Raw genomic sequence first — 12,601 nt, 5'->3', positions numbered from 1 at the left:
AAATTTTGTTTCATAAAAGAGAGACAAAGACTGACAAAGACAAAGACAAGACAAGACAAGATCAAGACAAGACAAGATAAAGACCAAAAGTTCCAAAAACTCTGTTTTCAACTGAGTCAGAAAACTTCTTTTTTTTAAACTGATAACAAAATTTGTGAAACAAATTTTTTTTGTTTTAATTAAATTGTCAGGGGCGTGTACAGGGGGGTCCAGGGAGTCCGGACCCCCCTGCTCGCGCAGAAAACGCATCTAAGGAAGTCTAATTTCAAATTTTTATTTTCAGATTCCCCCTTCGCGTGCTGCTAAGTTTGGGTTACGGTTAGACCCCCCCCCCCGGGTACAAATCCTGTACACGCCCCTGAGTGTATTGACATTGTAATCACATCTTGCTGCTATTTCATTGTGAAAAGGTCCAAAAAATTATGATCACGACCCACCCAGAAAAAATCCTGGATACACCCCTGAGTACCTGCTGCGTTATCCAATGAGATTGCAGCGATTTATCACGTCATGCACTAATAATGATTAATGATTAATGATTAATGATTGATAATCCTAACCCTAACCCTAACCTAAATGACATTAAACCACAAACTAATATATGACCATGACCATATATATATATATATATATATATGTTATTATATGACCATTAATGACATTAAAGTTGGGAACACTCCTAATGGAGTATCACCCAGAGTAGATGATGTCACGCACACGTTACTGATTACAAGTATATTCTTGCAACCCATTACCACAGCTATAGTCTAACTCTGCCTTTGACTCTATATGCCAAAGCAACTTCTATTCGAAACAGAACGCAGTGGCGTATCCAGAAATGGATGAACAAGGGGGGGGCCGAAATCTACCTGGGCTGCCGCAGGGAACCCCGCGTGCCGCGGGCACGCCATCGATAGGGGGGTCTGGGGTCATGCTCCTCCAGGAAATTTTGAAATATTTAAGCCATTTTCCTGCAATCTGAGGCATACTGTGGACCATATTCTGATGTCTGATGACACTATCTCAACCCTAGACTCAACCCTACAATTTAAGATTCAAAACACTTTTCATTTTTTTTTTCTGGGCCTGCAAACGGGGAGGGGGGCGTACGCCGGCTCCGCCCTATGCTGGATACGCCACTGGAACGGGCCGTTAGTAAATACATAGAGATGTGCGCAAGGTGTGCAGATATATGTGGATGTGCCTTGGGTTATCAGAACACGTTAGTCTGTATTCGGCAGGATTAGCGAGTAGTGCACAGTACGTAGCTCGGGCAGCGCCCAAGGTGTGTGGGTTACCTACATGCTCGTATCGCGGCCCGCTTTTCTGACCCGGTTAAAGTTTAGCGCCTGCCGCTGCTACGTACGCTGAGACGGTTGCTGCAACGCGACTGCCGCTAGCTGCCAAAACTCACCGCGGGATGGAACAGCGCTCGATGAAGCAACTAGCAAACAAAGGAATGCGCGAAACCAGCTATAGCTTGCCATTCGCCAAACGTAATACTTTTGTTATGCCTGTAGCGGCATCGATCGTTGTCAACGTCTGTGCAACACTGGTGTTTTCGCTACTACTAGTTACTACACACAGCGTCTGACACTGGGTTGCGATACCACAAAAGTCTTTGTGTGAATCTTAATATGAGGGAATTAATTATACACGCCAAGATACATAGTGGAAAACCAGAGAGAGAGAGAGAGAGAGAGAGAGCTGTGTTCGTGTACCGAAGCCAGAAAAGCGACTGATAAAAATGCAGGAAAACTTCTGCAGATATCAGAGTGAATGATCAGTGAGGTAGTGCCTGCGGGTTTTATGCGATGCACTCAAGCTCCCAGGCAGCTGAGACTGTTAGCAATGAGAAAGATAAAGAAAAGGTTGGAGACAGAGAGGAATGAGAGTAATTAATAGAAGGGAGAGAGAGAGAAAGAGAGAAAGAGAGAAAAAGAGAAAGAGAGAGTAGATAATAGGGAAGGAGTGTGACTTCAATAAACAAGGGAAATTCGTCATTTACTAGCCTTAGAATACCTACGATTTACTACGCGTAACTCAACCAACTGAGCTCAATCGTACACAGTACATTCGCCTAGCATCGTGCGAAATCGTTTCCTCGTATACACCCGCAATCCGGAGATACAGACTAAAACGTACGACACGATTATCCATTCTGTTGCAGCAAACCGAATGTATAAACGCCCGAACTTATAAAACAAAAGCAGCTACTAGCGACTCTTGCGCACTGTTGCTCACTCGGTGATGCGGTGTGGCTCGCTAGTAGCTATGAAGTAATTTTTTCCTGCAAAGGACTCTCCCAGGGCATCTCACCTAGTGTTGTCAATGCGTTGTAATTATTCGTAATCGATCATCGGTTGACCAAGTAACCGATGATCGGTTACAATCGTTACTCGGGTGTTGAATGCGCTGCGTGTGCGTAACGTCGTGTGCATGTACGTGTGTGCATGTATGTGCTTGTTTAGCCCTGTTTACTACTGTGTGTATAATACATGTATGTTAATAAAGGATAACTTGTATAGTAGCGATGATATCTCTGATTCTTATCACTTTTCCAAGTTTTCTTGTTCAAGTTTTACATTTATTTCGATTATTTTTTTTTGAATAAAATCGATTAGGGATTTTGATAACCAAGCGCTTGGTTCCAACCACTGTTCAGCCGATGATCGAGTATAATCGATGATCGTGACATCACTAATCTCACCTGCTGGATGGGGCTCTGCGCCTGGAACAGGATGCGGCGTCCGAGCAGCTCGGCGAAGATGCATCCTACGGACCAGACGTCGACGCTGTAGTCGTAGTGCTTGGCGCCCATGAGGATCTCGGGCGCACGGTAATACTGCGTGACGACCTCCTGCGTCATGTGCCGTGACTCGTCCGGCTCCTCGACGCGCGCCAGCCCAAAATCACAGACCTGCAGGGCGATAAAAGCGCCGGCAATCCAATCATCACTCGTCGTCATATTATTTTACGATTAATTAATCGTAAAATCAATTTATTTAATTTAATTTAATTACTCTTCTGCATACGACTTTGAAATAGAATTAAAGTGATGTATTTTTTGCATATTTCGTATGGAGTCCAGTGCTGCATCATGCAGTCATAAACTTTCAAAAATTAAATCGAAATCAAATTAAACTAATGATATATATTTTTGAATTCCTAATAGTACCTAGTGATCGATTACAGCACTCACAATAAATATCAATTAATAAAATCATAAACATTAAAGAGATGAGATTTCTTGCACATTTCTAAGGCACACACAGCGCTCACTCGTGTATTTGGTATATGGCACAGGTGTTAACACTTCCCCCCTTACATATGTCCCACCCTAAACCCAGCGACTGAGCCACACTGAAAAATCTATTTCTGCCTTCGAACCTATTTTTCATCTATGACACATGACAACTTCACTGATTAAAAAGTTATGCTCGTGTAATAAATAATAATATGACGTATTCAGGGTTTTATTCTGAGGGAAAATTAGACAAAGGAGGTAATGGCCAGTTTGGTGGAAAAAATGGATGGCACTCCAACCAATCAAATAAATGAAAAGTATAGAACCCCGCATCACATAACTCAATAAACGCACATGGCAATCTAAATATACCAGAAGCACGTGGTGATCAGATCTATTTATTTTTGGGTTGACAACGGCCGGTAAATACAGCAACATTTTCACAACGGTAATGTTAAATTTGACAATGGCGGTGCGCCACGGTGCCTCTTATACATAAGAAACCCTGGTATGGAAAAACGATGGGAAAACTGGGTGTAGGGTCCATGCATGTTTGCTACCCATGTTCATCAGTGGCTTTATCTGTGTACATATACATTTCTGCTCGCATAGAGCAGAGATGCCAACACATATTTGAAGCAATCTGTAGTTTCTGGCCATCAAATTAGTAGTTTGAGGGTCACGTACTGACCCGAGTTTGCTAGGGGGGGGGGTCAGGCATGCACCCGAAAAATTGTTTGATTCTGAGATGCAATTTCCTGCATTCTGAGGGTCAAAAATGACAATAATTGACAAAAAAAGAAGAAATTCGATCACAGTAAAATTCGTAGTTTGATTCAAACTGGTCGTAGTGGTGCAAAAGGAATAGAAATTCGTATAAAATACAGACAAATTGTAGTGGTTGGCATATCTCTGGTAGAGTCTCTTACCTTGAGCACACAATTGCTGTTGACTAGGAGATTTCCAGGTTTTATGTCTCTGTGCAGAATCCTCGCCGAATGTAGATACTTGAGAGCTGTCAATGCGAATGACACGCACTGTTAGCCATGTATACCTCAAATTAGATGTGTATATAGTTACTGTGGTAACACACGTGAATCTACTTGCACACTTACACCGCGCATATATGCAGAAAAGAATCAACAAAATGCAGCTAACACACATAGAGACCTAGTGTAAACTGAAATTGTCACGCGTAAGCACTTTAAATGTTGAAATAGCCAGTGCATAAGCACCGCAAGAGACCCAACATTTAATTTAATCGATTCGTCCTCTTCATCCCAGCTGCGACAATGAATTGCAACAAAGCATGCACACATTCAACCACTATCGTGACACAGCTGTCAGCGACTAGGTACCAATTACTCCACTAATTCAATGACTACGTGAGCACATACCCCTGAGTATTTGGTAGAGAAAGACCTTTACATGGTCGGAAGTCAGTGGCTGCGGCGAGACGATGATCTTGTGAAGGTCACTCTGCATAAGCTCACAGATCACATAGCTGAGGCTAGAGGTCAAGGATACAGAACAGGTCACGGTTGTGTGACACGACCTCCGAACTGCGCACACCAAACCTTGCTAGACTCCCGTCGCATAGCCTAGGCTAAATCCCCACCTCCCCTACTCTTCCCTTTACTACCAACCCCCGCCTTTCAGCAACCACACATCTCTCTACGACCGATCCCCTTTCTTCAGCTACTTATCTCCCTTCCCTCTACACTCTCTGCAATAAAGGTCTAAGTACCAGGCATTGCACATCTGCGACTAAATATAATTACACTAGGGTCTCGCAGCGGAGGAGTAAAAAGTGAATGGATGCAGGCATGCCCTCTCTCGCGTGGGCTGCGCTCAGGGCAGCGGCTGTGTTAGTCACGAACGCGTAGCTGGAACGCTTGAATGCGCGTAGAGCCACTTTCAGGGATGATTCAGAGTCCCGGGTCTAAGCACACTGCACTTGCATGTCACTAACCAGCGCCGACGATTTCACAATAGCAGGGGTTCCTGCTAGCGTTCCAAAGATGATACAACAAATTCTCCCACCAACTGGGACTCACTATAGATCCAGGATACAACCCACAGTTACAGGTAGCCTACACTCAACAGAAACCCCTCCCGCCTCAACCCATCGCCAAACGTACAAAAGAATTAGTAGCTTCACCTAAATATAGAGCCGTAAATGCACCAAAATTGTAAATTTTTTTTACAAAGTTGAACCGAAGGTCGGCAACACATCGCTAGACGGTCACCGCTTCAGCAGACGCATAAACGAACGCTAGAGGATACATTTCCGTAAAGAAGTCTATGGGTGGTGGCTGCAGTATCTCAAGCGCCGATAGGACCTGCAACGACAGAGAGAAATGCTCAATCAATATTCGCGCGTCAGTTATCACAGCGACATCGTGTGTGCGGCCGGCCACAATTTACGTAATAGATAATGCATCACTGCGCAAAGGAAGGGTATGGACCACAGGCACTTGGAACGTCTCAATAAAAAACAAGAGCCGCAGAGCATCTGGGCTCATCTGAGTTCTGTTGCTACGGTTATAAACGTAACATTTAAGTCGTGCGTAGTGACACCTTTGTTAGGCGCAGATATGCAGTTGCGTACACATCATTTCAGCAACCTTCTGCATTCTGCATACCTCCCAAATCCCATTGGTTGATACAAATCGCGTGCCTGAAACTCCTGTTTTATGGTTCATTGTGACCCTAACCATAACCCTATTAAAAAAAAAATTGATTGTTGTTATTAAATTGTTGTAAATAAATCATGTAAATATTTGCGTTAATTGGAAAAAAATAGTTAAATGGATAAAGATAGAAAAATACAGAAAACAGGTAAACAATAAAAAATCTGATGGGATTCGATCCAATGACCTTTGAGCCATGACGCCTGTGCTGTATGCGTTCGGTTATCCAGGCTTATTAGGTTTCTAGATTATGGATGTGCCATGAATATGACAACACTGTGACGTCATTGAGGCAGAACTTTCAGGAATCCATGTTTAATCCTCATCTTGAAGGTCAAAAGGTTATCAGACACTTACTCTTCGCAGGTCAGTGGAAAGCACATTTCATGGTCCTTTCAATAAAGTGATAAAAATGGTAGCGTCAGCGCTGAAACAAAAAAGTTTTTTACTCTGTCCATTAGGCCATGTCCTCAGAAAATGTCTGATATCCGACCTTTCCCCCACTGCCCTTTGACCTGTGACCTCCAATTTCGCACTGGTGATGGGTTTCCTGCCCATCACACTAGTATACACCGAATATTAAGAGCATAGGTTGAGCCCTTCAGATTTGTGCCGCAATTACATATTTCCTCCTATACAAAAATATTCCCTCTCCGTTTACACATATTGACCTTTGACCCTTGACCCTCAAATTGATCCTTCCGAGTCCTTTTCACGATTCCCCCCCCCACGTCCCGAATATCGTGACCGTACGTCGTTAAGATTTGTGCCAAACTGTTTACGGACGCACGGACGGACAATCATGCGATTCTACAAGCTGCATCTGACTACGTCAGATGAGCTAAAAATAATGGTAAATACACACGAAATGTATTTACTACCAAAGGCTTAATGTTTCTCTACTCTCTTTCGCTTATTATTGTCGATAACTATATATTATACACTATATTATATGTGTTGTTTGTGCACAGCGGAGTGCGTGCGGTATTGTCGTGTGTTGCAGAGGAGCATTTGAACGGCATTTACAGGAAGTTATCGGCAATAATAGGCGAAATGGAGTAAAGAAACATAAAGACTTTGGTAGTAAATACATTTCGTGTTTATTTACCTTTTTTTTATTGAGACGCTCCAAGTGCCTGTGGTATGAACCAACACTGGCATGTACCAATGCCAGATTCTTGAGAATTTCTCGTTTCCACTGGCACTCACCACACACACACACACACACACACACACACACACACACACACACACACACACACACACACGCGTGCGCACGCGCACGATGCACGCACGCCCGCCCGCACACACACACACACACACACACACTGTTACACACACTGTTACACACACAGGCGTGTTAGTTTAAAGCAGGGATGGGGCCTACCTTTCCCGACCTCTAACCCCTGCATGTGCTACCCGCATACCCACCAACATAGCTACTGGAGCTTTTGCAGGATAACACATGCAGCAGCCCATCTCAGTTTCTCCACAGCTGATGCTATTAATCATGCTCTATCTGTATAAGGAACTGTGAGCCGTGCTTTCTAGCCTGTCAGCCTGCCAGCCTTGCCAGACAGCAGTCAGCCACTGCTGTCGTTGTTATTGCTGCTGCTGAACTGTTGCTGCTGCTACTGCTACTGCTGCTACTACTGCTACTGCTGCTGCTGCTGCTACTACTACTGCTACTGCTCCTGCTACTACTGCTGCGGTTGCTACTGATAATACTACTGATGTTGCTGCTGCTACTGCTAAAGGGCCGGACACACTAGGCGATTAAATCGGGCGACTAAATTGCCGGTGAAATTGCCTAGTGTGTCCAGTCGCCGCCGATTTAGTCGCCCGATTTAGTCGCCGATTTAATCGCATAGATCAAAACGTTTTGATATTATCGGGCGATAAATTCGCCTGATTAAATCGCCTAGTGTGTCCGGCCCTTAATACTACTGCTGCTGCAGCTGCTCGGGTTTAGCGATGGCTAGCCAGACTGCTGAGGTAAGCATCCATGAGCTGCATGTGCACACACGTTCTGCTGCTCTCGTATTCATATATATATATATACTTGTACGGAACATGCGAGAGAATCAGGCCGAACAAGACCGTCAATTCGCTTTTCTCTGGCGGCCTGCTTCTGCCCTATAGACATACACACGTGTGTTTGCCACTAGTGCTCACACGAGCAAAACAGTTACAGCAACTTACAAGGTTTACGAGGGTCAGCTTGCTGCATGCTGTTAACGTTGGCAGCAAATACGTGCTGCCAAGAAATTCCTAATTACCTAAACTAAACATACTAAAGTTACAAGCAATTTCTGTTGAAAAAGTCGGCCAAGTTCTAATCAAGATACGAAACAATATAGACATATTTAGGAGCAAATTATTGACAGATATTCATGTGTGGCAGCTTTAGCCTGTAGCCACGCGAATCTGAACCCAGCCCTGGACGTGAAAACGCACACGTACAAGAAAATCTAGATGCATCGTCAAAGGTCTGGAGAGTGTGACATCTTTCCTGACTGTTGACGGCATTATTATAGATAACTTCCATTAGAAAGTTGATCCTGTCATCCCATCCTACACAGGGTAAACCCTGACGAATAAGATCAAGAGCCCATTAACCCCCCATTATAAAACTTTATTAATTTTGCTGAAACGACACCATGGTTTTCCGATTTCAGCGTTGTACGCTCTGGGGTTAATGGGCTCTTGATAAGATTGATGCTGATGTGCTTTTTAAAAACAGGGACAAGACACAAATAACCAACAGTTTGCTAGAAATAATTGACAGAAGAAACGAAAAGAACATCGAAATGTAGTTGGAGATGTTATATGTAAAGCTGCTAAAAAAAATTACCCATGGATCATGTAATTTGCATTGATCAGCAAGAGAGAAACGCACTAGCTGCTTAGGACAGAAATGAATTCGGCACCTTTCTCAAAGACGGAGCACACTTCCTTAGCTCCATGATCATGCCAATCATCTAGTGGATCCGCAAGCTGTCTAGATATACTGACTGGATACCGCTAAAATTTCTGATACGTGGCAACAACGATATGGAGGCACTCACCCAGTGACTACTGGAAGAGCATCTTCATCCGTGATCAAGGCAGGGGTGAATTCACAAACATCAACAAACTTACCGAGCTTATCTACCCCTTTATCAAACACCTGGGGCCCGTTCTCAGAAACAAAATTGGTCTTAACATTAGTCTTAACATAAACTTTTTCTCTTAGACCGATGACAGAAACGCTGCGAAGTTACGAGAATGAAAAATCGATTTCCTCATAACAATACGGAACAAAGTGATGTCGGCGGTCTAGGAGAAATTTTTAATGTTACGACTAATGTTAAGACTAATTTTGTTTCTGACAACGGGCCCCTGCTCTGTAAAAGATGTGTCTATCATGAAGCAGATGAAGACAGACAGGTCACAGGAGGTATAGGCTCTCTGCCTATTGGAAATCCTGATGTGGGCAGAATTATCTGGTCGTGTCACTAATTCCTGGGATCCATCCCAGAACAAGCTCACCACAGATGGTTGGCTCAGCAGAACAGGACTAGGAGGCTAAACCAGCTTCCGCATAGACAGAAGCAATAGAACTTCTCAAATTTCTGTCTGGTGAGTAGGTTTGCTGCCTGGTCTAATTTATTCTTGGGCTGCAAACTTGCTGCCTGGCAAAAAATTCAGTTTCTAACCCTGCAATCACATATAAATAACTAGAAAGGGCAGTTGTCGCCAACTACATGTATCCCCCGTGATCTAGTATGAATGAAATATCTCTGTATAAGGACGTAGAAAGTAGGTAAAGTTAAATAAGTCACAAAGACAAAGGTTTGTTACACAACTCATCTGCCTGAGATGTGCAAGTATGTTAAAATTGGTTGCCTTCTAGGGGTTTTGGTATGCGACACACCTTCTCCCCAAGATGTGTAAATATATACAAAGTTTCCTCGCGCTAGGTCAATTAGGGGCCGAGTTATAGAGCGGAAGGGAAATATGATGAAGGTCAAGGTCAAGGTTAATGTCTGCAAAGGTTGCAGTGACCTGGTTTCGGTACGCGACACACCTACTCCCAAGAATGTAAGTTATACCAAGTTTGTCCCTAGGTCATTAGGGGCCGAGTTATAGACCGAAAAAGAAATATGCATCAAGTCAAAAGGTCAAATAAAGGTCGCAGTGACCTGGTTTTGGTACGCAACACACCTTCTCCCAAGTGTTGTAACATACCAAGTCTGTAGCGCCCTCTAGGCTCAATTTTAGGAGTCGCCAGTTATAGACCGGAAAGAATAATGATCAAAGTTCAAGTTAAAGGTCCAAATAAATGTCTGTATTACCTGGCGTACGCCTGCGTAACCTTCTCCCAAATGGTAAAGTGTACCAAGTGGTAGCCTAGGTCAATAGGCATGAGCGAGGGAAATATGATCAAGTTCAATGTAAAGGTTCAAATAAAGGGTAGCCTGACTTGGTTTTGCGTATGGCTCGCCACCTTCTCGCCCAAATGTGTATGTATACCAAGTTTGTAGCACTTAGTTCAATAGAGTCCGAGTTATAGAGCGAGTGAAACCTATATCTGATCAAGGTCAAGTAAAGTCAAATAACGGCGAAGTGACCTGTTTTGGTACCTGCGCACCTTCTCCCCAAGATGCGTGTAAGTATACCAAGTTTGTGCCGCATAGTTTTCAATAGGGCCGAAGTTATAGAGCGGAAGATAAATATGATCAGGTCAAAATAAAATCGTAGTGTACCTGGTTTTGGTATGCTGCGCACCTTCTCCCCAAGATGTGTAAGTATACCAAGTTTGGTAGCGCTAAGTCAATTAGGGGTCGAGTTATAGAGCGGAAGGGAAAGTGTCTGCGGTGGCGCCGAGCGGCGGCGGCGGCTGGACAGACATGAAACCATAGTATCCCCCCCCCCGCCGACTTCGTCGCGGGGGACACAACGAGGCAAAATAACAATCTAGCTAACCTAAATATAGTCGGCTTCAATCACGTTGGGAATGGTTAGAGTAACTTTCAACACACAGCACAGACAGTTGGTGTCTGTGTTCACTGTTAACTGTTCTGAAGGATTTAACTGTAATCAGTATACAGTCAAATTGGATTAGTGGCGCTGAAGGGGTCGTTGTCGTATCAGGTACTACATATGTACCCGAGGTACGTATATGTAGACACAAAGTGTACCAGACTTGTACTACAGAAGTGTACCCTAACCCTAACCCTAAACATACCTCATATAAAAATATAAACATAATACTAAACAACCTAAAACTACCTCGGGTACATTGTAGTACCTGATACGACAACGACCCTTCGTGCATTAGTGGCACCGTACACAGCAGAACTTCATGGTGTGGTCGACCATGCAGGAGTAAAACACCTGTTTCCACTCAGCTGCACACGCACAGAACAGTTCATCGCAGCTTTGATTAGTTGCGTTCATCATAGCGACTACATTGTTATTTAGGATTACCAATTAACGCAACAATTAATTTAATCTTGAAAGCACTCAAATTAGTACTGTCACGCGCATTATCAGGGAACCACGAGCGAGGGTGCTGGTTGCATCCAGGGCACGTGTGTGTGAATACTAAACCAAATCATGCGTGTGGATGCAGGGGAGTAGCAATTGATAATGAAGCTTCACATGGCAGCAGCTACATTCAAGAGTAATTTAAGCCAACCTGCTGTACAATGTTGGGGGGGGGGTGCTGGTGGATACTGCACACCTATGACTAGATGCAATAAGATAATCCTGCAGGGAAAGGTCTTGCTATGCTTGGTTACCTCATCCTATCTAACTAAAGCTTTGGACACACTACGCGATTTTTCATGCGATCGAGCCGGCCGGCTCAGTCGGGTGACTTTGCGGACACACTACGCGACTGAGTCGGGCAACTCTGTCGATTTTCAGCACTCTGATTGGCTGATGAATTGTACAATCGGCCGGCTCAATCGCAGACCCGGGCACACTACGCGATTGTAGCCGCGCGACTCAAATAATTATCAAACATGTTTGAATCTGGCGACTCGGCCGGCCGACTCGAAAATCGACCGCGACTCACTGGATACACTACGCGATTTTTCATGCGATCGAGCCGGCCGGCTCGGTCGGCCGGCTCGATCGCATGAAAAATTGCCTAGTGCGTCCACCCCTTTACATCTGCATGATTACGTTATTGCACCCTGTGTGTGCATGGTTAGAGAACAGTGTTTGATGGATAATTTGTGTACACATAGATCTATGTTAAACAGTCACATGCAGTCATCAATTACCATGTAGACATTATGAAACACCTTCCTGGTGCACTTTAGCTTATATTACGTTGCTTCCTGTTATTCGAAATATTCAGCACTTATGAGATATTTCTAGTGTTGGAGATCGGTCCAAATTTCATGATCGATCATCGGTTTTACAAAACGACCGATGATCGATTAATCAATAAATCATCGATCATTTTAGATTGTGGCAACGACGCGGTGACGCCGCGTCATCGTTGACACAACTGGTGTATTGCGAAGGTGTACTATTATTATATGTATGTATTATTGTATGTGTAGCTAGTATGTAATGGTAAGTAAATTAAGGATACATTAGGGTTACAGATGGGTAACAGTACGCTAAAGGGCATTGCAACATAACTGCTCATCAAATACCATCA

The 12,601-nt window shown here is 43.9% G+C and overlaps 1 protein-coding gene across 1 annotated transcript in view; it reads right to left on the bottom strand.

The window, feature by feature from the left end:
* Positions 1 to 12,601, bottom strand: part of LOC106804848 (serine/threonine-protein kinase NLK-like) — a 21,292-nt gene that overhangs the window by 3,337 nt on the left and 5,354 nt on the right. The window contains exons 3-6 of the mRNA XM_014806204.1: positions 5,534 to 5,589; positions 4,645 to 4,751; positions 4,177 to 4,262; positions 2,711 to 2,920 (exon numbers count right to left, since the gene is read on the bottom strand). Of these exons, the coding sequence (XP_014661690.1) occupies positions 2,711 to 2,920; positions 4,177 to 4,262; positions 4,645 to 4,751; positions 5,534 to 5,589 (459 nt within the window). The remainder of the gene's footprint in view (positions 1 to 2,710; positions 2,921 to 4,176; positions 4,263 to 4,644; positions 4,752 to 5,533; positions 5,590 to 12,601) is intronic.

Source organism: Priapulus caudatus, unplaced genomic scaffold (assembly GCF_000485595.1).
Source record: "Priapulus caudatus unplaced genomic scaffold, Priapulus_caudatus-5.0.1 Scaffold90, whole genome shotgun sequence".
In the NCBI taxonomy this organism is placed as follows: Eukaryota; Metazoa; Priapulida; class Priapulimorpha; order Priapulimorphida; family Priapulidae; genus Priapulus; species Priapulus caudatus.
Note: the sequence above shows the minus strand (reverse complement) of the source record. Positions and strands in the feature narration are given on the sequence as shown.